The 25,367-nt window shown below is 46.7% G+C and overlaps 1 protein-coding gene across 3 annotated transcripts in view; it reads right to left on the bottom strand.

Moving 5' to 3' along the window:
- Rbpms (RNA binding protein, mRNA processing factor) overlaps positions 1 to 25,367 on the bottom strand; it is a 149,343-nt gene that overhangs the window by 28,386 nt on the left and 95,590 nt on the right. For all 3 annotated transcript variants that reach the window (XR_005284925.2, XM_038324578.1, XM_038324579.2), the window contains exon 5: positions 19,963 to 20,113. Coding sequence is in view for 2 of the 3 variants with exons in the window: in XM_038324578.1 (XP_038180506.1) it covers positions 19,963 to 20,113 (151 nt within the window). In the remaining variant the exon portion in view is untranslated. The remainder of the gene's footprint in view (positions 1 to 19,962; positions 20,114 to 25,367) is intronic.

The raw sequence follows: 25,367 nt of genomic DNA, 5'->3' as shown, positions 1-25,367 counted from the left end.
GTCTGATCCCCAGCACCCATGTGGCTAAGCTCTCTAGCCCTCACAGGCCAGGCATTCTAGACTAATAATACCCCCTGCCCCCTTAATTTTGTGGAGGGTTTTGACTTGAGAGTTGAACAAGGCAGTCTAGGCCACAAGAACTAGAGAGTCTCTGGGTAAGATGAAAAGAAGTCGACTGAAGTCAGTGTGAATAATGAAGACCACAGAACTGAAGACATGTCGGTGTGGTCCGGGATTATCACACGTTGGTCAACATCTTAGGTACCTATCCCGTAACTGTTGTGAACCAAATGGCAGGTGGACTCTCTGATTTTACTTTTTCAGCCCAAACGGCTTGCTGATTTCCGCTAAAATGAGTGCACCCTGGAGACCACAGCACAGCGTTGAGGGCAATGTACTTCAGAAAACAAAACAGACTGGAGAAAAGACGCCAATTAACTTCCTGGCAGCAGGCTATTAGGAAGACATGGTATGGCATCCAAAAGTGCCCAAAAGAGCTGGGGGCTTCAGACTGGAGCGGTGGTGACTCAAACTGGTGCAGACCTGGACAAGAGCATCGGCAGCATACACGAGGTGATTCTCGAATGTTACCTGTGGTGGTGACAAGGGACCCATTTCAAGCTGTGCAATGGTGTATGAGGCTGCACAGGAAGGTCGCTGTTAAGGCCAGCCACTTGAGTAACAGGACTGAACCAAAGACATGAAAACAGGAGGGGGGTGAGAAAGGGTGATGGAGGCAAGACTAATGAAGTACTTCACACATAAAATCCTTCAGGAGTGGGGGCGGGGCACACCTAGCCAGGCTACAAAATATAAGCGTTTGAGATGCACGCAATAGGTGCCCGGTGACTGGCATGAGAAAGGAGCCGGGAGACAACCCGGAGATGTGATCAAGGTGGTCCAGGCCGTAGGAATTCTATTCTTCCTTCTTTAAAGATTCACTTTTATTTCTGTGTTATGTGTGGCTGCCTGTATTCCCTGAAGCTGTAGTTACGGGCAGTTGTGAGCCACCTGACGTGGGTGCCTGGAAGCAAACTTGGGGCATCTGGAGGATCAATGAACATCTGTGAGCATCATCTGTGCACATCTCTCCATTCCCAAAGTTTATTTATCATAAAAGAAAACAGCTGGACCATCAGACGACGGGGCCCATGCCGACCAAAACTCGGGAGCGCTGCTTTGGGATGCACTCTTTCTTCATTCTTTTGTGTCTCGGTTGTCTTGTTCGGCTCTTTTTACAGGGAGTTGTTGCTATCAATTTCCTTAGAGCCGTGTTCACACTCTTTATATCACACCACTGTTTACCATCTCATGTTTAAAATGCACAGGGCTCTTTAAGAGTAGAAAGCATCCTTAAAAGCTCCATGCCCTCCAGCTGTGCCCAGATATCTTCAGTCTAGTTCATTGAACAGCCACTCAAGTGCCTTTGGGGCACCTGACTCCACTTCCCCTGAGCATCCATCCAGGGCCCGTGCTGCATTCCCAAGGCCGCCTGAGGTACCCACGTACCCACAGTCCTGACTTGGGTGCACTCTTTTCTACAAAAACTTCACAAGTGTAAGAGTTGTAACAAAGGCCTGGGTTTCAGTGGCGCAGACTGTCACACTGTCAACTTCCCAGTGACATGCAGATGCTTACGACTCTGCAAATGCCGACCTCAGCAACCCCTCCCCCATTCTTGAGTGCTAGACTCACTCCTGGGCAATCGACGACAAGCGGGGTTCGTTTGTGAAACAGGGGCACCTAACCTGGTTCAAGGCAATTAAATGTCAAAGGGAAACTGGAGGACTTTAGACCAAGGCTCTGAGCGTCTGTCTCCGGATGACCAATGAGCCAGTGCTGCACAGATGAACTTAATACTCTAAGGGGCTCTCACTTTGTCAGGAAAATGTGTGTGTTTGGTCACAGTGGCTTTCAGGGCAGGAGAGGCACACAGGAACTCTGAGGACTCCTGGGGTGCCTTAGCCATCTCAGGGTAGCAAAGGTTCACTCTACCCTTAGGTAAAGCTTAGAGCCTCCTCTCTGGCCAAGTCTCACCAAAGAAGGAAGGGGAGGGTGCCGGGATGTTAAGTCAGAAGCACACCTGTCTAGTATCAACAAGACCTTGGATTTGCCAGTAAACATAAAACAGAAATACATTTAATTTCATTTAAAAAAATAAGAACGGGGAAAAAGCTGCAAAGTCAGAACGGCACAGGCTTGTAATCCCAGAAGCAGCAGGCCCAGGGGTTGAAATCCCTGTCACCTACTGAAGCAGGACACTAGTCCCACAGGCAGAATGCTGTGTTTGTGCATTCCTAGGGTTGTACTATATATAGTCGCATGGTCTACTTTATGTACTGTTCTATGCAAATCCTTCATACCTATAAACACATCAGGTATCTTATGTGTAGCCATTTACCATGGGTTTAAAATGCCATTTCATAGTAGCTTAGCTGGCCTCTAACGCGTGAATTAAGGAGCCTTCCTCAAGTCTACAACTCTTACAACCTTCTAGAAATGCTCAACTAACCAGCTTCCAGCTCCGAGGCCAGCCTCGGGCTGTCTAGAACGTATTTTCAACCAGCACACCTACAAATGCACTAACACCCAAAGGAACCAGACATAGACGGGAAACATTAAATAATTCCATTTATACAAATGAGCTGACTATTTGACTAGACAGGGCCAGCAAGAGGAAGGTAATGGGGTCGCTAATAGGTGGAATCTGAGTTGACATAAAATTTGAAAATAGGTCATTGTAAAACACTGTGTAAATAATTAATGTTATTGAATGATTACATTAAAATTGTTAAATGCACGGGTGCATAAGCCCACTTCAAGATTTCTGGGACTCCCAAGCCATTAAAGTTGAATTCACAGGTTTGATTTCAGACAGACCCACTTCTTTTATTTATTATTATTATTTTTTATTTATTTGGGTTTTCAAGACAGTGTTTCTCTGTGCAGCCCTGGCTGTCCTTGAACTCACAGAGATCCACTTGTCTTCTGCCTCCCCAGTGCTGGGGTGTTAGTGAAGCCCCCACCTCCGGGAAACACCCAGGCTGCCTTTCCAGTCCCTTCAGTCAGCTGATCGTCAAACCTGTCTTGGCACAAGAAATCAATCTTCTGGGACATTTCGCTCTTTCTGGGGATCCAGTCCCCAGATCTGATCATAAAGAGAATGAATTCACGTGCTTTTGCCAATAGGATTATCTTCCCCTCAGAGAGTGCCTACTACCTAATCTAAACCCTCAGACCTGGATCAGCCACAGGCTCCACAGAAGACCTGGGAGCCAGGGGGAAAGCGAGAAGTCTTGGTTCTAACTAAGGACCTCTGAGTTGAGGTTGGAGACTCCTGGGATGTTTGGTGGATCAGTGGCCCTGAAGATAGCTGACCAGCGAGATGAGGAGAGAAAAGGCCATTTCTAAGCTTTCCACGGGGATGCTTCAGGTTCTTTGGGGGAGAAGAAAGAAGGGCCAGGTGGAAAAATGATTATACGTACTTTCAGATTCCTTTCAAAGAATCACCAAGGTTTTTTTTTCCCCCTTAAAGATCTTTCCTGGCATTTGATGCTGAAAGCTGCTAATTGCTAAATTTAACATCTCACAATTACTAGGATATTTATTCAGTTAGCATTTGCCAGAAGTCAAGTTAAATTGCTATTTTAGGGAAAGAGCATGAGCAAGTTGAGAAATGTTTATTGTATAATAAAATAATCTTTTAAATAACTTTTAATGACAGTTTATCAAACACATCTATACTAAATTTATCCAAAGGAAATCTCCACTGAAATAACACAGTGCTCGGGAAAAATGGTTTGTGCTTAGAAAAGACGAGGGGCAGCACTTGGAGAGCATGCCTATGCGTCCAGAGCTGGCACTCTCTATGGACAGAATTGCTCACCGTCTTTAAAAGGTGCGGGAGAAGGTGGACACGGAAACCAATTTTATTAGCAAAGGCTGACACTGACTTTCTACAGCTATTCATACAGTCAACGTAACTCCTGGCAAAATGCGTCTGACTGGAGGAGACAGAAGCTATATCATGCATGAGACAGAAACGGACTGTATTGTGTATCTGAGCGTCAGGTATGGTAGGCAATACCATGTGACGGGGTAGTGTGTGTGTGTGGGGGGAGACTTAAGAGCTCTTCATCTTATAAAATAATGGTCTGATAATGCACCGCTGCTGGCTACAGTTTAAAAAAAAAAAAGCTTTATAGAATACTGGTTGATAAATACACAATTCTTTAACCTTAAGAAACATTAAAAGGACAAGTACCTAACTAAACACAAGGAACAGGTACTAAACAATACATCTTAACTGACATCATTCATCGGTAGGGAGTTAAATATTTATCAGTACCATTGATAAAATATTCCTGAAAGTATCTAATCAGTATCATTCGCTCCCTGTTTACGCTTATTTTGCATTTAAAGGCATCCAACCCCTGGCACACTGCCCAGGCAGGGTCTCATGTACCCAGGGTTGGCCTCCGATTCCTTATGTAGTTGAACCTGCGATGGATGCCCCTGCCTCTTCCTCCCAGCAGCTGGGGTTTCGGCCTTGCATGCTGGACTTCAGAGACATTCCTTTTACAAGTTAAATTACCACCACCACACTTTTTAGAGAAAGCATCTCATGTACCCCAGGCTGAACTCAAAATGTAGCTGAGGATGACCTTGGGCCTCAGGCCCTCCGACCCCCACCTCCAGAGTTCTGGGGTTACAGATATGCATCGCCATGCCTGGGCTAACATAGTGCTAGGGTTTGAACAAGGGGAGGGTTTTCCACATGCCAGGCAAGATCTCTACCAAGTGGGCTGCAGGCTGCATCCCCAGCTCTTTTTTTTTCCCCCTAAATGATCCCTGCAGGAGGTACTTCACTTTAATCTCACCAGAAGAAATTACTAGGCACATAGAATTATTTTCCATTACACTATTGCTGAGAAAGCCCGAAAAGTGAGAAGGAAAAAGCAAATCATACACAAGCACCTGCACTCCCAGTGTTCAGTGGCCGTTCTGAATTTAAAAATCTCAATTAAATCTTCCTTTCTAAAGCTTTCCTAGGGAAAGCATCAAGGTGTCCTTTTCTGTAGGTAGAGGAACTGCGTTAGTCAGGTCCACAGGCAACAATGAACTCTGTCAGCAGGGCCAGCTCCTGAGCCACACAGACCCTCGCGCTCCTGGGCATGATGCACATTCCTACTTAGCCTCACTTGAGGCAATGCTCCATCTCCTTATCATGAGAAGATGCAACTCTTGCCCTGGCCCTGGGCATTAGAAAGAATGGCTGCTTTACAGGACAGCATGCTGAAAATAAGAGTCCATGACACTCAAAGGGAGGGAGGGAGGCAGGGAGGGAAGGAGGGAGGGAAGGAGAAAGGGAGGGAGGGAGGCAGGCAGGCAGGCAGGCAGGCCAGCATGGTTGCCCATGCCTTTAATCTCAGCACTCAGGAGGCAGAGGCAGGTGCATCTATCTCTGTGAGTCTGAGGCCAGCCTGGGAAATAAAGTGAGTTCCAGGATAGCCAGGAATACACAGCAAGACCCTGCCTCAAACACCAAAAGAACGGAACTAAACGAGCCAATTTTTCCCACACCAGTGGAGATAAGCCTGTATCATCAATTTCACAATGAAAACTCTCCATAAGGGGAATGATTACTGTGGATTGGGGGTGGGCTACCTGAAAACCCGCAAACTAAGGACAGTCACGTTTCAGCTCACGATGAGGGAAATGGGGAAAAGATCAAGCTTTTCAGGAAAGCTGGTAAGGTGACACACATCTGTAATTCCAGCACTAAGAGGATCAGAAAGAAGCAAGTTCAGCGCCCGTCTGGTCTGCACAGGGACTCCAGGCTAGTCATGGACATATACCAAGACGCTGTCTCAAGAATACCAATGAATAAACTCGGAAAGGACCTTAAGGTAAGGTGTTCCACCCCAGCCACCTGAATCCAGTCTCTCCCAGCTCCAGCCATGTGTGTGTGTGTGGGGGGGGGGGTTGCCGTGTGAACCCAGGATGCGGTCCTGTTCAAAGGCAACGGGCACCCTGAACTCCCCAAACCTCTCATTGCTCTTAATTCTGCAGCCAACAGAGGGGCGTGAGAACAAAGAAAAGACCGTGAAGGTGAAGAAAAACGCACAAACCCCAAAGGAGGACCTTTTTCTTAAGAAGGCTAACGCTTTATTTTTAAAAATTAGCGTGAAAATGAAAGATAGGAAGAAACTCTATACTAAAGCCAGTTAAGAGAGAAGACCATATTGGCCCGGCAGAGTAGTAACAATCGCAAGAGAGGCCTCATCCCCAAGTGATTTTAAGTAAATAATGGCCAAAAGTTATTAAGTACGAGTGGTGCATTTCTGTTGTTGGTGACACTATTTTCTTTACGAGAGAGAGAGAGAGAGAGAGAGAGAGAGAGAGAGAGAGAGAGAGAGAGGGGGGGGGGGGGGGGGGGGGAGTGAGGGAGAGAACGAGCACGCGCACAAGAACCAAGCCCATGCCCGCACCCACCAGAAATAAACCACAAACCACAGAGACAGCAATCTTTCCACTGGGGAAAGAGCTCAGTCAAGTGCTGGAGAGCATGAGGTCCTGAGTTTGATCCCATGGTCCCCATGGAGATGCCGGGGGGGGGGGGGGGACGGGACGGGGACTCCCGTGGCTGAATGGCCAGCTAGCTGTCTAACCTACGTGGTGACTCTTAGGCTAATCAGATTTCAGTCATTTCAAATGAGGTAAAGACGACCACCAAAGCTGTTCTGTGGGCTCCACACACGGACCCTCTAGCTCCATACACACCAATCCAAAACCAAAACCAGGTTTCTTCTTTAAAAGCCGCTAAGAGACTCCATGCAGTGCGGGTCCTGAGCGACTGGTGGCTTCCGCTGCCCGGGGAATGTTTTGACCAACCTGTTTTTTCAGTGCACCTGTCTTTTCCTCAAAAGCACAGGGTAGGAGTGGGCTTTTGTTTTCCTTTCCTACCACATCCTAAAAGGCCTCTCACGAGGAGAGGGAAAGGCTCACTCTGCGCCCTTTTGTGTGACACAGAGAGGATCTTGCCTCACACAGTGAGGGACTAGCAATTCCAGACGACTGCATTTGTGGTAGTGGCTAAATTAAACAGCTTTTTTTTTTAAAAAAAAAAAAATCACACTCCTGGTCAAGTACTTATAACCTCCAGCGCCCAAACTCTCCTACAGCCCCAGAACAACAGATGAGGGTCACAGCCTGGCCAAATGTTCATTCCAGCTCTGCAGAGATCACAAAGCGAAGGACCCCACTAACCAACCCATGCCTGGGACTGTGACCTACAGAATCTTGGGATAATAAAAATTTTAAGCAAAACAAAAACCACGCAAAGGGTTTAAAAATAAAAAGAAACTTAAGCCCCGCAAGTCCCTCCTTAGGAGGGGTACTTCGGCAGCATGCTGCCAGGGTGCGTCCTGGTATGGGTAGATCAAAACCTTTTTGCCTGGCGTGCAGCTTTCCTAGATCCAGCAGGTAGCCTGCCTGCTGTGGCCTCTTCCTTTGGCTGAGTGCAGCTCTGCAGTGGTCGCAGCTACAGGCTTCCGGGGACTCCCTCCTCCAGTAAATTTGGATGTGCGCACAGCTTCTCCTCTAGTCTGGCCATCTTTTTTATGCAGGTCTGCCTCCTGAGATCTCCCCCATGCAAAGCTAACAGGCAGAAAAAAGCGTCCCAGATGCCACTGTGCGATCCCGTCCAGGGCCCTCAGCCTCATCAGGTGTCTGTAAGACCACTTCCAGCCCTCGGTTCTGCCCCATGCTGATGGTCTGCACTGTTCCCTCTAGGGTAACAGTAGAATGGGAACTTCTCTCTCCTCCCCCTCAAATGTTGGTGAAACTCAAGTGAGAGAATTGGGAGAGGATTTCACCGTTGCTTCCTGTACAGGGCTGTTAATGTTTGACAAGCTTGATCTCTTTGACCTTGGGGGGGGGGGGGTATTTCATTAAGGACAGAGAGACACTCCGCCACCTCCTGCCACTAATTAAACTATTTCATTGAAGCAGACACCGCTAGAGCCCTTTGTTGGTACAGCAGAGCTCCCAGACCTTGCTGCAGGATGCAGCAGAGGAGACCTCAGTAGACAAAAGCCTTACAGCCAAGGCTTTCCCACTCCTTGCCCTCTCCCAGAGGACATCACGTCTCCGATCTTTCTGGAAAGAGCCTTGGTTACAGGGAATTCCACGAGTAGGCATGAAATCCATAGGCCTAAAGCTGGGAATTAACGTGATGATAGCATCGTATGAGTGGATAATCCCATCTGAACAGCTATCTGTATTATTTTTTTTGGTTGTTAATGGCCACAGTATATTAAAATATATTCTTGCCAGTCGGTGGTGGCATAAGCCTTTAATCCCAGCACTTGCTAGGCAGAGGCAGAGGCAGAGGCAGAGGCAGAGGCAGGGCAGCCTGGTCTCCAAGAGCTAGCTCCAGAGAGACCCTATCACGAAACGAAACAAAACAAAAAACAAACAAACAAATAAATAAAATACGTTCACCTGGAATAACAATTTTCAATATCTAACTTTCAAATATATAGATATTGATAAAATTTAAACAGCTACATTAAGAGACCAATGACTATGAAATTATATATGCACATTTTTAAAATTGCATTTTTTTTTCTTTTTGGGGGGGTTTTTCAAAACAGGGTTTCTCTGTGTACCTTTGAAGCCTGTCCTGGTAACCAGGCTGGCTTTGAACTCACAGAGATCTGCCTGTCTCTGCCTCCAAGTGCTAGGATTAAAAGCATGTGCCACCACCAACTGGTCACACGTAGTGGTTTTAAGGCATTATAATACAACTTTAAGCCAGGCAGTTGTGGCACACGCCTTTAATCCCAGCACTCCAGAGGCAGAGGTAGGCAAGGGCTAGTTCCAGGACAGGCTCCAAAGCTACAGAGAAACCCTGTCTTTAAAAAAAAAAAAAAAAAAAAAAAGGTAAAAATTTTTACTGTCTAATGGGAAGGAGGGGCAAACAGGATGGGCCATTCATCACGTAGAGTATGAGTTATCTATCTTTGAAAGGCAGAAAGCTTGCAGAGGCCCAGGCCCACCCAGTCTAGCTCTAACTGCTGCCAAAGCAAAGTCCATTGCTGACCCCATGCAGATTCCGATGGCCGCACAACCAGGAACAAATGTTAACTTTACATGCTTACCAACAGTCTTTAAAAAAAAAAAAAAATCTTTAAAGATGGTTTTGAGTGGCCCAACACAATCTTGAAATTCCAGTCCTCCGGCCTTCACTGGCCTATGCCACTGTGCTTGGCTCACACGGTGTTGGGCAGAACCTAGCGCTCAGGTCCGCTAGACATCGCTCGCGGTTTGTTACTCTGGCTTGGATCCCTCTTTATATCTCAGGCGGTGCCAAGAGAAAAGATGTGTGCAGGGCAACACAACAATAAAGACAAACAGGAGGGGGAGAAACCTACCAACGACCTCGGGTAACACTGATTGATACCTATTTTTCTTAAAGTACTAAATGAAATTATACAGTAAAAAAAAGTCATTCATGTGAATAGACTTTGGGGGAAGAGGGCAGGGCACCCTGCACATTCTAAAGTAAGTAAAAAAAAAAAAGGCTTTAGCTCCACAGTTTTGCAAATCTCTTGAGTGTTTAGTTTATGAAAAGACAACCAGATCCTCACATCTGCTTCTGGTTAAATCTCTCAACACAGTGTTTTGGTTCTAGTACACGAGAAAAATACAGCCTCGAACACTGTCGACCAAACCAGACAGGCTGACATCACGAGGAAACCTGATTTAAAAAAAAAAAAAAAAAAACCAAAACACTAACAATGGGCTTTGATATACATTTTATATGTATATTAAAATGTACTTTGTGGAGATTTATTCCACCTTTCTGTCCAATACCCCCACCCCCCCTTGAAGGTCACCTCTCTCCCACATCTAAGACCCCTGCTGCTTGGTGTCACAGATGCGTCAAATCCAGATTCCACAGAAGAGAACGAGTTTGATGGTTTGATGTGGCCTTCCTCTCTGTCTTCAGGATGGACAATCAGCGGTTCTGAAGGCTATATCGCACCATGGAATCTAAAATGGCAACGAACTTTCATATTCTGCTACATTGAAATCAACCGTTACTTTAGAAGGACTTCTTCATCCATGGCTTTGTAATAAATCATGCCATTGGAAAAACACTGGGTGAGCTATGTGGATCTTCCAAATGTCGACTCATTTCACTGTGCAATAAAAAAAAATCCACTACTTTCACAGCTACAAGATGGGAACTATAACTCATGATAATAGAAAAGTTTTCTAAACTATATTTTGAAATAATTAAAGTTTTAATTTTTTTGGGGGGGGGGGTTTGAGTCAGAGTTTCTCTGTAGCTTTGGAGCCTGTCCTGGAAATAGCTCTTGTAGACCAGGCTAGCCTCGAAGTCATGGAGATTCGCCTGCCCCTGCCTCCCAAGTGCCGGGATTAAAGGCAATCGCCACCACCGGCCCTAACACTTCAATTTCTAATTATTTCTAATTAAAGCTTTAATTTTATTGGCTTTTTTTGTTTAAAACGACAAGCTGATCTTGCACACTTGCAGCGTTCAATTTATGATCAAAGCATGTATTTTTATTTACATACATACACGCACACACACGTATATATGCATGATATAGTGGTGCACTTACAAGTTTAGACAGATGAACTGTGTGTTTGTCTTTGTGGTGCTGGAGACCCAAGCACGGAGTGGGACCCAACCCTGGTCTCCCTCATCTGCCACATGGTCTGCTGCTGAATCACGAGCTCAGCAGAGAGTGATACTCCAACATTACTAGATAAAATTTTGTTTTTTAATAGTAAAGTGTAAAGAATTTAAGTTCAACTAGCAAATAGTGCCACTATCCTCGTATAAAAAGGCCTGGGCGGTGATGGCGCACCCTTTTAATCCCAGCCAGCACTAGGGAGACAGAGGCAGGTGGACCTGCGAGTTCAAAGCCAGCCTGATCTACAGAGTGAGTTTCAGGACCACAAAGGCTACAGATCCTGTCTTGATAAATGAACAAACAAATGAACGAAGGAGTGGGCTAGTAGTGATGTCTGCCACTGTACAGTTAAGAAGGGAAACTGTTCTCACGAGGATAGTTAGGGCTTAGGGATATAGCCCATGGAATGAAGGGCAGAAAGGGCTGAGGGAGGCAGGGAACAGCCTAGACTTCATGGACCCTGGTCAGACCACCTAGGGTGGGAGGACCACAGTGAGAACTGCTGTCCTGCACAGTCAGCCGCTGCTGCTTATTCGAGGACCACAAGGGTGGAGGGCAAGAAGAACAAGAATTTCCACCATCCGTTGGTGACAAAGACACAAGAATGTCTAACAGCCATTGGCAACAAAGACCCCACAAGCAACTGAGGCTAGAAGACGCTTGGATCTCAAGAGGGGTGGCACAGATTTGGGAGGTCAAGGCCAGAGTCACAGGAGACTTTGTCACAAATGTAATGACTCCTGTACACTTATTGTGTACGTAAACACTTCCATCAGTAAACCAAGTTCAGAACGCACAGGTGAGGAAAATTATCTGGATGACAAATGAATTCCATGATTTTTTAAAAGATGAACTAGAGTTATTGAGATATTTTTTTTTTCAAGGCAAGGTTTCTCTGTGGACTTTGGAGGCTGTCCTGGCACTTGCTCTGTAGATTAGGCTGGCTCAGAGAGATCTGCCTGCCTCTGCCTCCGAGTGCTGAGATTAAAGGCGTGCGCCATTACTGAGATTTTGATGCAGGTTTTTAAAAAAATATTATTTTTTTGTTTGTTTACTTGTTATGTATACAATATTCTGTCTGTGTGTGTGCCTGAAGGCCAGAAGAGGGCACCAGGTCTCATTACAGATGGTTGTGAGCCACCATGTGGTTGCTGGGAATTGAACGCAGGACCTTTGGAAGAGCAGGCAATGCTCTTAACCACTGAGCCATCTCTCCAGCCCCTTGATGCAGGTTTTAAGCACTGCAGTTAGGAGAAAGAAAGCAGTTAAGACATAGCCTAGGACATGGGTGCGGACTTCTGGTCCACGAGAGCTACTGGAAACCTGACTCCTGAGATTGTTTCTAGTTACAGCAGATCCATACTCTGACACTGAAATAGATACTAAATTAGGTGTAGTCTCTTGGGGGCGGAGGCAGAACATCAAGAATTGAGGGCCAGCTGTATAACAACTTAATTTCCATTTGAAATAAACTACATCTAGTTAGACACAGTATCACCGAAACTGAGCGCCTCCTGTTATTTTAATGTTATCATTAAATTACCAAAATCTCAAGCACCAACCACTACAGGGGCGCGTAGGTATGAAGAGAGGAGCAAAGTGGAGGGAGAAGGTCAACGCTGGGTACTAGGGCTGGATCTGAAATGTCCCCCAGAGGCCATTTTACAGGCTCTTTGTACAGGGTGGAAACTTTTAGCATGACCTAATGAGGTCTCCGGGTCACTGGGAGCACGCCCTTTCTTTCTTTGCCTCTCGGTGATAAACTGACTATTTTGTTTGGCCCCATGCTCACACCATGAAGGGCATGTGCCGTAGGCAATGGGCCCAAACCAATCAGACTCAGAGCTAAGCCAAAATAAACCTTTTTCCTTTGTAAGTCAAATCTTCTCAGGTATTTCACTGCGTCGACCGAAAGTGACTAAGGCAGAAGGGCTCAGTGAAAGACGGATTCTCCTTAAAAGGAAGTTTATTGTCGCTGTTCTGAGTTTGTCGGTGTGGGCTGGTCTTACCATCCTTGCCTTCTAGGGCCTTGGTACCTGGTGTCCCTAGAGGAGGTCATTTGGGGTGTTGATCACTGTTGCTCCTGTATCACCAGTTTCAAACTTGTTCCCAGCAAGGACAACTTCTCTCCCTAGACCTGTTGTCTTCCTAGGCCTGCTGACAAAAGGCAGAGGCCACCGGTCCCTCTTTCCATCCTGCACCTGACTGTGTGGGGGTAGGGTGGGCACTGGAAAGAGTCTCCTGTGCCACGGGCTGTTGTCTCTGACCCGCTGAAGACACCCTCCCCCCATTATAGCTTCCCTCCGGGCTTCTTTGTTGTTGTTTGTTTTGGACAGGGGCTTAAAACTTAGCCCAGCCTGGCCTCCAAGTCAGTTTTCCTGCCCCCAACTCTAGAGTGTGGAGGTTACAGGCTTGAGCCACCATGCCAGGCTTACAATAGGATCTCACCCATCAAAATCAGCAGCAATAGGTAAGACAGACAAAGGGATAAACAAAGACAAGCATCTAGTCTTCTCAGGGTGGCCCTGGGGGCTTTCTAGGCTACTCCAATGAGACAGTTAAGGCCCTGGTTTCTTATTACTCTCCTCCTCTACCTGGAGACTATTCATAGACCGCTCTGCTCCTGCGTGGACTTCTCAAGGCAGTGTTCAAAGCTTTGGGGCAGGGGACTGTCCTCCAGTCAGCAGGGAAAATGTCCTTCAGCTGGGACCCACCCCTTTCTCACCCCAAGCCTTTAAAGGTACTGCTCTGAGGATGGAGGAGTGAGGCGGCAAACCCAAACAACGTAGCAGGATCTGTGTTTTATACACACGTGCCGCAGAAGGGTACACAGAGCGCGAATAGGGTGCTTCTGGATGGTGGGAAGATTTCTGATTGTGTGAAGGTTTTTATAGTTGTTGTTATTGTCATCCTTTGTGTGTTGCAGCATGCATGTGGTGGTCAGAGAACAACTGTCAGGAATCAGACATCTCCTCCTACCACGGGGTCTTCACCTTTACCAGGGGATTCATCTGATGAGCCCAAGGATTTGGAATTTTAATATTTTGACCTTTCATTTATATCCTCTTTTAGAAAAGAAAAAATTGGATAAAACGTGAAAACTTTATGAAGTGAAATATTGAATGCATTTTTAAAATGTTCATTCTGTGTGTGTGCAAGCGTGGCCATGTGCACACCAAAGCAACTGTGTAGAGATCAGAGGACAGCATTTGGGGCCCGGGGATGGAATCAGACAGTCAGGGTTAGCAGCACTGGGTCATCTCTTCAACCCTGAAGAAATCTGAGAACCTTCTATATTTAAGTCTAAGGAGAAGGCTGGGAGAAAGAGAGACTTGGGGCGGGGGATGCTGCACAGCGGGCAGAGCACTTGGTGTTCACAGAGCTCTGGCTCCTGTCTGCAACTCTACCCAAGACTACGATGCACCGCCACCTAGGATGGACCTCTAGACGTGTCTGGGAGGCATTTCCAGTCACGCTTGACCAAGGATAGAAGCCCCTGAATGTGAACAGCCCCTTTACAAGGGCTGGGACCTGGGACTGAGCAAAAGTAGGAGGCAGAGCCCCGGCATGCATCTCTCTGCTGGAGGCTGCAGACACAACTGTACTGCTTCCTTTCTTCTTACCACCGTGCCTTCCTGGTTATAATGGATTGCACCTTCAAACTGTGTGATAAGTGTGTCAGGAATCTAGTCCCAGCAATGGGAAGAGCTAAGTGCATACATCAAAGCCGAACATGGCAAAGATGACAGCTATTTTCTGGTCCTACATCATCACCATCATCATCATCATCATCATCATCATCATCATCATCATGTATTTTTTTAATCCTGAGAGCATGTAACTGAGAAGATGGCTCAGTTGGTGAAGTCCTTGCTGCTTAAAACAGCAGGGGTGGCTCTGGGCTCCCAGCACTTCCGGGGATGGGTCGCAGTCAGGAAGGTCCCTGAGGCTCGCTGGCTAGTCACTCAGCTCCAGGTTCAATGAGAGACCCTAGTTTTCAGAAATAAGGCAGGCAGTGACAGAGAAAGTAAGATGCACCAAGGCTGCCCTCTTCCCTCCACATTCACCTGTACAAAGGTGTGCACACATGGACACATGAATATGCCACACTCACATATGTGCACATACTATATGTAGACTGACTGTATTATGAAAAGTTTACATGAACACCCGAGGGAGCTGTTTCTGGAGTCATGGTTCCACCCTTATCCCTCACAAACCTACAAGTCAGAATCTTTTCTTTGCTTCCTGTCCCCTGACGTGTCTCCACCTCCCAAAGGGTCCAGCTCATGGGGAGTGGGAGTAGCGTTCCCAGCACCTCACTGTCAGAGCAAGCAAGGGATAAACAGACGTCTTCAGAGTTTGCAATGCCGTGCGCTGTGTTGCTGCTCTCCGGAAGACAGAAGCACAGAGCTGCTCGTTTTGCGGTCACTTGGAGCTTCAGACGGGGAGGATACCCCCACCCCCGCCTACACTTACATGGACTTCAGTTCCAAACTGTCACAAAGGTCTGCAGACGTAAGCCTGAACAGTACTACGCGGGAAGCTCCAGGGGTCTGGCGGGCAAATAAAGAAGGGTTCTGATTTTCCTAAGGCTATGCCCTGCCAGCCATGGAAGTACTTACAGACATGCGTCGGAGGCTGCAAGGGCAAGGGGGAGTTACAAGGAACAGGCTAAAGGTTTAATTCTGTGCTTTACTGACGATCCCCAAACACAACTGTACATTAGGGCCACTTAAGGTGAGTCTAAAAATTCATGTGTACATGTAACGGCGGACCACCCGAGGTTAACATCTGGCCTCCACACGCACTTACATGTGCACATGCACCTGCTCACACACATCTGTGCACACAATTCAGAGCCAAATCCTAGCTAGGAACCCACAGAATCAAAACCCCGGAAGCTGGTTTACAGCAGAGTTCTGGAGTCACTGAGGACAAGGAGTAGCTCCACTGGCAGTGGATTCAATGCCCAGCACTGCAAGAAAATGGCCACAGTGTGAGCACCAGTTACCTCAGCACTTGGGAGGACCAGAAGGTCAAGGTCATCTTCAGGCATTTACTGGCCCTAACGCCTACAAGGAGATCTGTTTAGTCTGAGCGAAGGCCCTAATAGGTGTTGGTTGCCTCTGCCTTTAGGTACAATATAAGGTTCAATATAGGTACACTGAAGTTAAACTCAGAAGCATTTATTCAATTAAATTCCATGTGCATGATGAGAAACACAACCTGAGCTATACTTCTTACATACCTGCACTTTAGTGTATCCCAAAAAAACTATGTCCTGGGGAGGAGGTTGCTAAAAAAATGGCTCAGCAGTTAAGAGCGCTTTCTGTTCTCCCGGGACCTGAGTTTGGTTCCCAGCACCCTCAACAAGCGGTAAAAATTGTACATTTTTTTCTTTCTTTTTTTGTTTTTTTTGAGACAGGGTTTCTCTATAGCTTTGGAGCCTGTCCTGGAACTAGCTCTTATAGCCCAGGCTGGCCTCGAACTCAGAGAGATCCGCCTGCCTCTGCCTCCCGAGTGCTGGGATTAAAGGCGTGCGGCCACCACCGCCGGCAAAATTGTACATTTTTATAGACCTTTATGGTGTCGCTCCTTCCACATTTGCAGACAGTAAGCAATTATGACCAGATTTAGGAACATAAAAGCAAATAAATCCATTCTGTGAAAACGCTCCGGGCGCATCTCCCTGCTCAGGGTTGAGTGTGCAAACATAGATAGCTCCAGGAGCCCTAGCTGTAGGCGCAGCAGGCACAGGGCACAGCTACTGTGATCAGGCAGGCTGGCCCAGGTCCCAGGTACTCAGGAGGCTGGCTGAATTTCTAGTTCAAAGATATGCGACCCCATAGAACCATGGCATTAGATGGTAAGAGCTATGAGGAATATTAACTTCAAACTGATTTCTTGTTTTGGTTTGTTTGTTTCTGAAGACAGGGCTTCTCTGTGTAATAGCTCTAGCTGTCCTGAAACTCACTTTGTAGACCAGGCTGGCCGTGAGCTCAGACACCTGCCTGCCTCCCGAGTGCTGGGATTAAAGGTGTACTCAAAACCATGATTTTATTAATGAAAAAACAGTTAATCTGAGTGCAGAGGCTCACACCCACAAACAGCAGAGAAGAGAGGCAGATAAGCAGCAGAATGCCTTAATTCAAAGCCAGGTTAATCTACCCTGGAGCTCCAGTTACCCAGGGCTACAGAGGGAGACCCTGCAAGATACACCACCCTCCAAAATTAGTCAGGAAGACATACTACATTCCTGGAATCGTACCATTCTCTCTTTCTCCTAAACATGCAAGAAAGGACAATTGGCTGAAGCCACTCAATTCCGACACCTATCAACTATGGGGAAAGAACAGCGAGCCAAATGCTCTATAAAAATAAAACTGGATGACATCTTGCATTCACCTGCTACCCCACATCCATTTCTGCCTTCCTAATCCTGATGTGGGTGATCTTGTGATACGGCTTTGTTAGCTTACAGCCATCACGTGACGAAAGCATAACTTTCTTCTCATAGTTGAGTGAACAGGAGCACAGAAAGATGCCTTTGTGCAGGTCGCTGAGCTTGACCACAGCTGCCAGAACCAGAACTGTTAGATCAGGGTCTACAGCCGAGGCCACCACCACGCTGTAAAACCCAGTTTCTCGCTCTGTTCCCCAGCACAAACGGAGCGTGCATGGCTAGCACACACGGGAGTCAGGTCCTATCTAGATTAAGATGTAGCATCTCTCCCATGTCCCTCACAGTGGGGCCAAGATTTTCCTGACAGCCGTGACTGCCACCAACTTCTTGGCAGCTCTGTCAAGCAGGAACCACTGCTTCCTTCCTCCCCAGGATACAGCACACCGGGTCCTCATTTCAGTCCAACAGGTATTGACTGAGAAGATTGCAGGTGAATGTTTGCTGTATAATCAAATCAGAGAACACGCTTCCTCTAGAGGTGACGGAGCGCACTCTGCAGGGTAGTCACGTGAGAGCAGCGACAAAAAGCAGCATTCATGTCAGTTCCTCATCGCAAACGACACAAGCCCTCTGGGCTTTCCAACCCTCAGATTCTGAGCCCACTGCCATGTCCACCTGACAGGTCGCTAAACAGATCAACGCTGTAACTGGGTGGGTCCGTGTAACTGGACCCACCAGTCCACATTCACTCGGGCATTGTGAGTCTGTGGGGTGCTTCTCAGAAAACAATCACAGCGGATAGGACATGGGAAAAAAAATCACAGTTCCCAGAGGGAACACTAGCAGATGACAAGGTCAGCAGAGTTGCTACGGAGGGCTGTTTGTCAGGGTCGCTGTCGTAAAAGGGAGCTATATAAAGAAAAAGCATACTAACTTTAATTTTCTCAAGAAAACGCTACTCTCTGATTTTTCAAAAATTGTTCTTTGGTTGATTTGAAAGGACAGAGCTGGGGGGGGGGGGTGGGCAGACCCACTATGTACCTTAGGCTGGTCTCAAACTTGTGGCCATTCTCCTGCCTCATCTCACCACCACCCCACCCCTGGCCCCACGCTGGAATTACAGGTTTGATACCACACCCAGCTCCAAGTTTTTTTTGCCCTGAGCAGCCCCAGCGGTTCTGCTGCAGCCATGGAGACTATCTGACCGCGTCAGGGTTCAGTTCTGTTCGAAGGGAGAGGAAATGAGTAGTACGGCCAGAGAGCCGAGGTCTGTTGGCATGAGCTCCTATAACTCCAGGGACCAGGGATGGCTAGTGTGCACCCCTCTGCAGCTTCCTACCGGCCTTGGTGAGCAGGCTGTCTATCTGGTCCCTGGCCACCTGGTCCATAGGTTTGAGTTCTAAGAAAAGCAGTCAGCATTGAGAGGGAAAGCTGGAGCTTGGTTTGTCACCAGGGTGACATTTCCTGTTTGGATATGTCCAGACACAAAGATGGATGGAAATGTTTTCAGAATTCAGAGCAAAATCCAAAGTTTCAATTTACTCATCAACTTACTTTAATACCTAAATAAGTATGTGTGTCACAAAGCCTGGGTCTAAATGGGTCAGGATAAAATATGCGAGAGATGTCCTTACAGCCATTCCCTTGTCCTGCAACTATTCCAAGAAGGTGCAGTTCTATTTAGATTTCCTTCCTCAACATTCAAGTTACCTAGGACATGAAAAAGCAAACTAATTTTTCTCCCTGTTAAGTCTTTCCTTTCTGGCTCTGTAAAAACCTTCGTTCTTGGCAGAGGCAGGGGGTGAACTGTTATCTACGGTTCCCATGGCCAGCCCCAGCTCTCTTAAGCCCACTGGTTCCAGGAGGATCTGATTGAATTTGATGTGTACACGACACAAGGCGAGCAAGGAGCCCGCGTGCCTTTTAACTACAGTGAGGAGGGCACTGCCCGGGGAAGCAGGCAAGAGGATCACAACTGTGTCTTTGGAAAGACCGAGAACCATGAGACAGAATGTTCCAGATAACTGTGCGTAACCTGGACTTCTCCGAGTGCCCTGCCATATTAACTCACACGCGGTTCTGTAACGAAAGGAAAAACTGAACTTCACCTCATGCCACATTCCTGGCGCTGACTGAGCTTAAGGAAGAAAATGAAGCCAGCCTTTTCGAGTTTTTCACTTGAAGGCAGAAGTCATGGTCTGCACAGCTAAGGGTGTAAGTTCGTTTATGTGGGGTAAAAACCTTGCTCAACAATTAGCCAGTGTCCTTACATAAACAATTCAAGACAGGAAACCTAAATTTCTCTAAAACTTCACCACTCTCTTAATGCTAAGTTCTGAGTGCTCCCATCCACAAATTCCCCGTGAGCCTGTGCATCTGCTCCCCCGCAGTTCTCCAAACAGGACGGCTTGCCCCCGAACATCTGCTTCTTCTACTTTTAATATTTTTCTGAAGCCAAAGAACTAATGTCCTTCAGCAGAGTGAAGCGAACACCGAGAGCCAGCTGCTCTTCCCAAGGATGGGGGCAGGGAAGAAGACACTCGCAGTGGCCAACGGCATGTCAAGGAAACCCAGAAAATGAGAATCTATCTGGAAATGCAGTTCTGTTCAAGCTGAGCCTTTTTTTTTTTTTTTTTTTTTTTAAATGATGGTCAATCACTAACAAGAGCGCCGTCCTCAGAATTTAGGGAGGAAGAACAAGCAATTTCATCACCGAAATGGAAAACAAGCAGCAGCTAGCTTGGCATCCCACAGTCTTATCTCACAAGCAGTACGTAATAATTCTTTGCTGGTGTTGTTTCCAAAATGAAAAGCAGATCAACTTACATGGCTCTCTGGCAATGAACTGAGGTACAGTGTTGGGCAAAGGAGTACTGGGGTTTGGAGTCCCTACGAGTTTGCTCTTGGCCATCTTCGTGTTTGCCTTAGCAAACTCTAGTCGTAGTGTTTGCGGGATTTCAGGATCGAAGCGGATGCCCTTTGGGAAAAAGAACAAATGGAAGATGTAAACCAGGATGGCGGCAAAATAAACACACATGTAAACACACATGTAAACTCCGGCCGATGCAACAGGGTCGGCAGGGGCTCTCGTTCTCAGTATTTACACAGAACACGCAAAACCCACACTACGTGGCCAGAGGCCAGGCAAATGTGGCTCGTGCCACCAGAATCTTCAGTTACGTGGATGTGCAAAACAAACATCCTTGTTCTTCCTGAACACTGTCTAGTCTGCCTTTTAAAATGCAGACCAGCAAATTCATAACGCAGCTTAAAAACTTTGACTGGCGGCTGCTGCTGAGGCTGGAAAACGTGACCAATCCAGAGAGAGAGACGCGCTGGGCCACGCTGGTTTGACACCTGAAATCCCAAGCAGGCCGCACTCTGAATGGCATTATAAACAATGAAATTCTTCAGGGCTTTTACTGTCAGCTACCTATAAATAAAGAAAAAGAACGCTGTCTCCAATTCGGTTTTACAAAGGTAATATAAGTCCCTGTATACTCAGAACACAGAAATTAAATAGCTGCAATATTTTAAATGTAACTATTTTCATTTAATTCCAGTCATTGCATGAATTTGCTAGGCTCAAAGTGGAGAGATCCTGACTTCTTTTATGGTTGGCTTGCAAGGTACAAGGAAACAAAAGATTCCACAGGCCTGAGAGAAAAGTAAGGTTAGTCCCCACCAGTGCCATGAACCTTTAAAAAAGCAAAACAAAAACAAACAACCAGAACATGTTTCAGCCAGAGCCTGGTGGCACTGGCCTTTATTTAATTCCAGCACCTGGAAGGCAGGGACACTTGAAGGCAGAGGCGGGTAATCTTTGAGCTCAAGGCCAGTGAGTTCCAGGACAGCCAAGGCTACACAGAGAAACCCTGTCCTGAAAAAAACAAACAACAACAAAAACCACGTTTCACTGAAACAGATTCCAGGCAGCCTAAACTACGAGATAAATCTCAAGTAGATTTCAGGACTTTTTCCCCCAAGAATGTCTCCATTACCAAGCAAAGCTAGGAGCCTAATGAAAACCAGCCCATGCCAGGAATTCTAGACATTACCATCAAAAAGGCACTCAGGATTGGACTCCACGTTTGTCTCAGTCCTAAAAGTGGGGTGTGCTAAGAACACAAGCTTTTTCATTTATGTGGGCCCGATGGTCTCTATATCCCTTTCTTTAAAAAAGAACCCTCTCTTTTGAGAACCTCATGAGTACTGTATGCACAGCATCCCTCCCGCCACGTCCCACCTTCCTTCACCATAAGAAAAGTTAGGGCTGTTTCCACAAGTCATTAGAATTTCTGGAGACCAGAATGAAGGACTCTGAACTTCACAGGTTCAGTTCCAAAGACACAAGGAAAAATCTGATTGTTAATAGGAACAGGGAGTGGGCAGCTGTGGTCAAACAACAGCGTCTCAACCCAGAGATTGCCCTGAGTGTGAAGAACTTATTCCTAACTTTGTTATTTTCAGGGAAGAAAACCATTAAGGCTTAAAAAATATAGCAAGGGGGTAGGAAGCGTTGCATTTGTATAAATCGAACCAACCAAAGTCAAAAAGAGAAGTTCTGTGAAATAAAATGAAAACACGGACCAGAGGTAACGCTGGGGTCCTTAATCGGCAAACCTCTGTATTGTATTACCAGAACATACACGAGGAGACACAAGTCTGAAGCAGCATTTGCTTCCGTTCCTCCAATGAACAACGAGACACACTTTATCCTCTGTCAAACCTATTAGCACTGGTTCACATCAATAATCTCAGCACTTGGGAGGAAGCTGAGGCTAAAGGATTATGAGCGTGAGTTCAAGGATAGCCTGGGCTACAGAGTGAGACAGACCCTATCTTTAAGGAAAACAAACAAACGTTAGAGTTACCCTCACACCGAATTCCATGTTCCCAGATATGGACTAAAGAAGTGTTTTTGCTGAGAGGCAACTGTGTTCCCCTGGAAAGCCCTGCACATCAGCACCAAAGCATGGCAGACATGCAACAGTCTCAGCACATACTTCAGGAGCTCTTGCAAACACCACTCTCCACCAGCTTTCTTTGGAAGCACCTTTTTTAAGCCTGAGCCTGCAGCAACCTGAGACCTAGTAACAAAAGCATCCCGGGGCTTGTCATTAGCTCCCTGGAGCATTTATTCCTAGACTACGGGGCTGAACATCTGAATCCTATGCTTCGGCTCACTTACTGGAGTCTAGAACCCACCAAGGCCATCACTGTGCTCGCCCCTTGTACGGCCAATCTAAAACATACTGGAGCGAGTCCCCCTTCTCCCTGCCCCCTTCTCATACCCTTTCTCTTGTCTGAGTTAAAATAACATCAACATCATGTTCCAAATCAAAGTTCCAGCATCTTATTAACAAAAACAAAACAAAACAGAAAAGCTCAGAAGTTAAAATGACCTAATTTGTTTGGCAGCTTATTGGGAGGCCAGAGGCTCAGAATACGATTCGCATTCCGCCAGCATCTTAGCAGCAATACCATATTTGGTAATCAATATCCTGCTCCACTAGGTTTCTATCCATAGGGATTAGCCAAGTCCCAAACATTTTAAATGGTACAGGATGATGAGCTGGGGGAGGGAGAACATGCAAGGGAAAGGGAAGGAGAGAGAGAGAGAGAGAGAGAGAGGGGGGGGGGGAACATGCCATGGGAGGAAATACCTTGTGCTTTTAATTAAAACCTAGTAAGATCCCTCTCTGGCAACAGAAACATGGTATTAAATGCTGTCGAGGTGAGAGGACAACCAAATGAAGCAGGGACTCTCTGCTGCTCAAAATCAACCTCTGCCCCTCCAGCTAACAATTTATCAAAACACTCTTAAGGTGAAAAGACCCTTTCTATCCAAAATGCAAATGGCAGGGAGTTTACATGGATCAGAAAAAGACATGTTCTAGATATCAGCACCAACGTGGGGATAAACCACTCAATCCAGCTGCTACAGGGCTGCGCAGGCCACAGTCTCCAGCAATCCAGACTAGGTATGACCTGGAGGCTGAACAGGGCAGCCTGTGTGCAAAGACACAACGCCACAGACAACAGTGGATCCTTGGTAGTCTACTGTGCGTCAGAGAAGCAAGGGCAGTTTCATGAAGGGCTAAGTGTGGTGAAAGAGCAAAGGGCCAAAGGTCACCAGGTGGCAATGAACTACAGATGGCAGAGGGAATGGACATAAGCAAAGGTGAGGTCATACCGGGGCTGGTCAGACCCTGGGGGCTCTGCAGTCCATGTGGGGCTGGGGTCCCCCCCCCCACAGTAGTGCTGTCAAGACCAAGTGGGGGGCTTGCTTTGTTTGCAGTGCTGGGCCACTGTGTCTTTGGATGCTGCATTTCTGACATGGGACTGGAAACTGACGTATCCAACAGACTGTTGGGTAATGTTGTGGCCATCTATGCAGTGATAATGTGATTCATGGCGGCCAGTGGTCTTTCTACTGTGGTGGGAACGATGAACTCCATGAGAATCCACAACAGGATCTCAGAGACCAGACAGGAAGTCATCAGGGCAGTTGGTTGTGAAGGAAGCCCAACTGGTCCTTCTCTAGACAGGGCACTAGAGGACCAATGTCTGTGCACTGTACCCTTGCTTCTCTGACCACAGATGATCATTTAAGGGATAGATGCTTCCCTAAATGACTGAATCATCTTTCTCTCTTGGGGCTGAAACCCTGAGACACAAAAACAAAAATGGCCAGAGCAGTCACCTGGCCTCTCATGGAGAGCAGTCCATTTGGGGCTCTTTGTAGCATGCTAATGCCTGGGAGAGGAGTTAACCTGTGCAGCAGAGACCTTCAAGTCTGTGTCTAACAGTCTGCCCAAGCTGCATGGTGAGCAAGCCTATCAGTTCTCAGCAGGGAGTTTAGGGGTAGTAGAATCATTTACAGAGTGGGAGAGGGAGGGAGGGAAGTTAGGTGGGAGGGAAGGAGGGGAGGGAGGGAGGAAGGAAGGGAAGGAGGGAAGGAGAAAAGAAACCAGTAAAGAACGAGGCAGTAGTGGCACACATAAACTTAAGAGACACCTGTGGGTTGGTTATATTAAGCACAGACTGGGTTATTTGAATTCTTACATACTTAAATTTAAAGCTATAATTAATAAAAACCCAACATAGTTATTTCCAGACAAGAGAAAGATGAGGCTGGCATGATGGCCTTGAATCACATGACCAGTAAGACTGCTGGCTGCAAATTCTGCAAACCTGAGTCGGGTCCCAGACACCCATGGCGGAGAGAGGTTTTCTCCTCTACTTCCATGAGCCGTCCTCCGATCTCCACGAACGCACATACCATGGCAAGAACAAAATAAATAAAACAAATCCTTTTTAAAAAGAGCATGTCTGAAGCTGGCATTTGAAGGGTTCCTCCTTATAGGGTGGGGGTGGCGCACACCTTTAGTCCCAGCACTTGGGAGGCAGACAGAACTTGAGTTGGAGGCCAGCCTGGTCTACAGAGGGAATTCTAGGACAGCCAGGGCTACACAAAGAAATCCTGCCTGGTGTGTGTGTGTGTGTGTGTGTGTGTGTGTGTGTGTGTGTGTGTGTGTGTGTGTGTGTGTGTGTGTGTGTGTGTGTGTGTGTGTGCGCGCGCAGTGAGATGGATAAAGTAGATAAAGGAGTTTGCCATGTGCCATCTCTGGACCGCTGTGAAAGGGGAACAAAATCAACCCCAAAACCTTGTTCTCTGGCTGTCACACGTGTCATGGCCTGCCTACATATCTTTTAAAAGTTACTGAGAAATTACTCCCAATTTAGAGAACAGGTAGATATAGCACAAGAAATTCCTGTTACCACACACAAGTCCCTGAGATGCTGACATATTACCACACGTACTTTATCTTTCTACTCTTTCCTCTTCTGCCTCTTTCGATAGCTTTTACCACTATTTAAGTTTTATGAGTAATGCATTAACTTTACTACAACTTGACTTCCTAAAAATAAGGGCCGTTCTGTTGTTTCCTGACCCGGGACCTATCCGAGAATCATACAGGGCATTTACCTGTCACCTGCTCTGTCTCCTTGACATTTAACACCAACTTTGTTTTATACGCTGTTTCTCATTGAAGTGTGTGTGTGTGTGTGTGTGTGTGTACACACGCAGCTTCTGATTTACATTCAGCGTTATTTCAGTAGGCACACAATGTCATTTTGGACCCCCATAAGTGACAGGAGCTTTGATCACTTGCCACATTTCCTCTAGTGTGGGGTCACTAAAATTTTGGTTTTGAGTTTGGTTA

The sequence above is a fragment of the Arvicola amphibius genome, chromosome 4, assembly GCF_903992535.2.
Source record: "Arvicola amphibius chromosome 4, mArvAmp1.2, whole genome shotgun sequence".
Lineage (NCBI taxonomy): Eukaryota > Metazoa > Chordata > Mammalia > Rodentia > Cricetidae > Arvicola > Arvicola amphibius.
The sequence above is the reverse complement of the archived record's forward strand: the minus strand, read 5'-3'. Positions and strand labels throughout refer to the sequence as shown.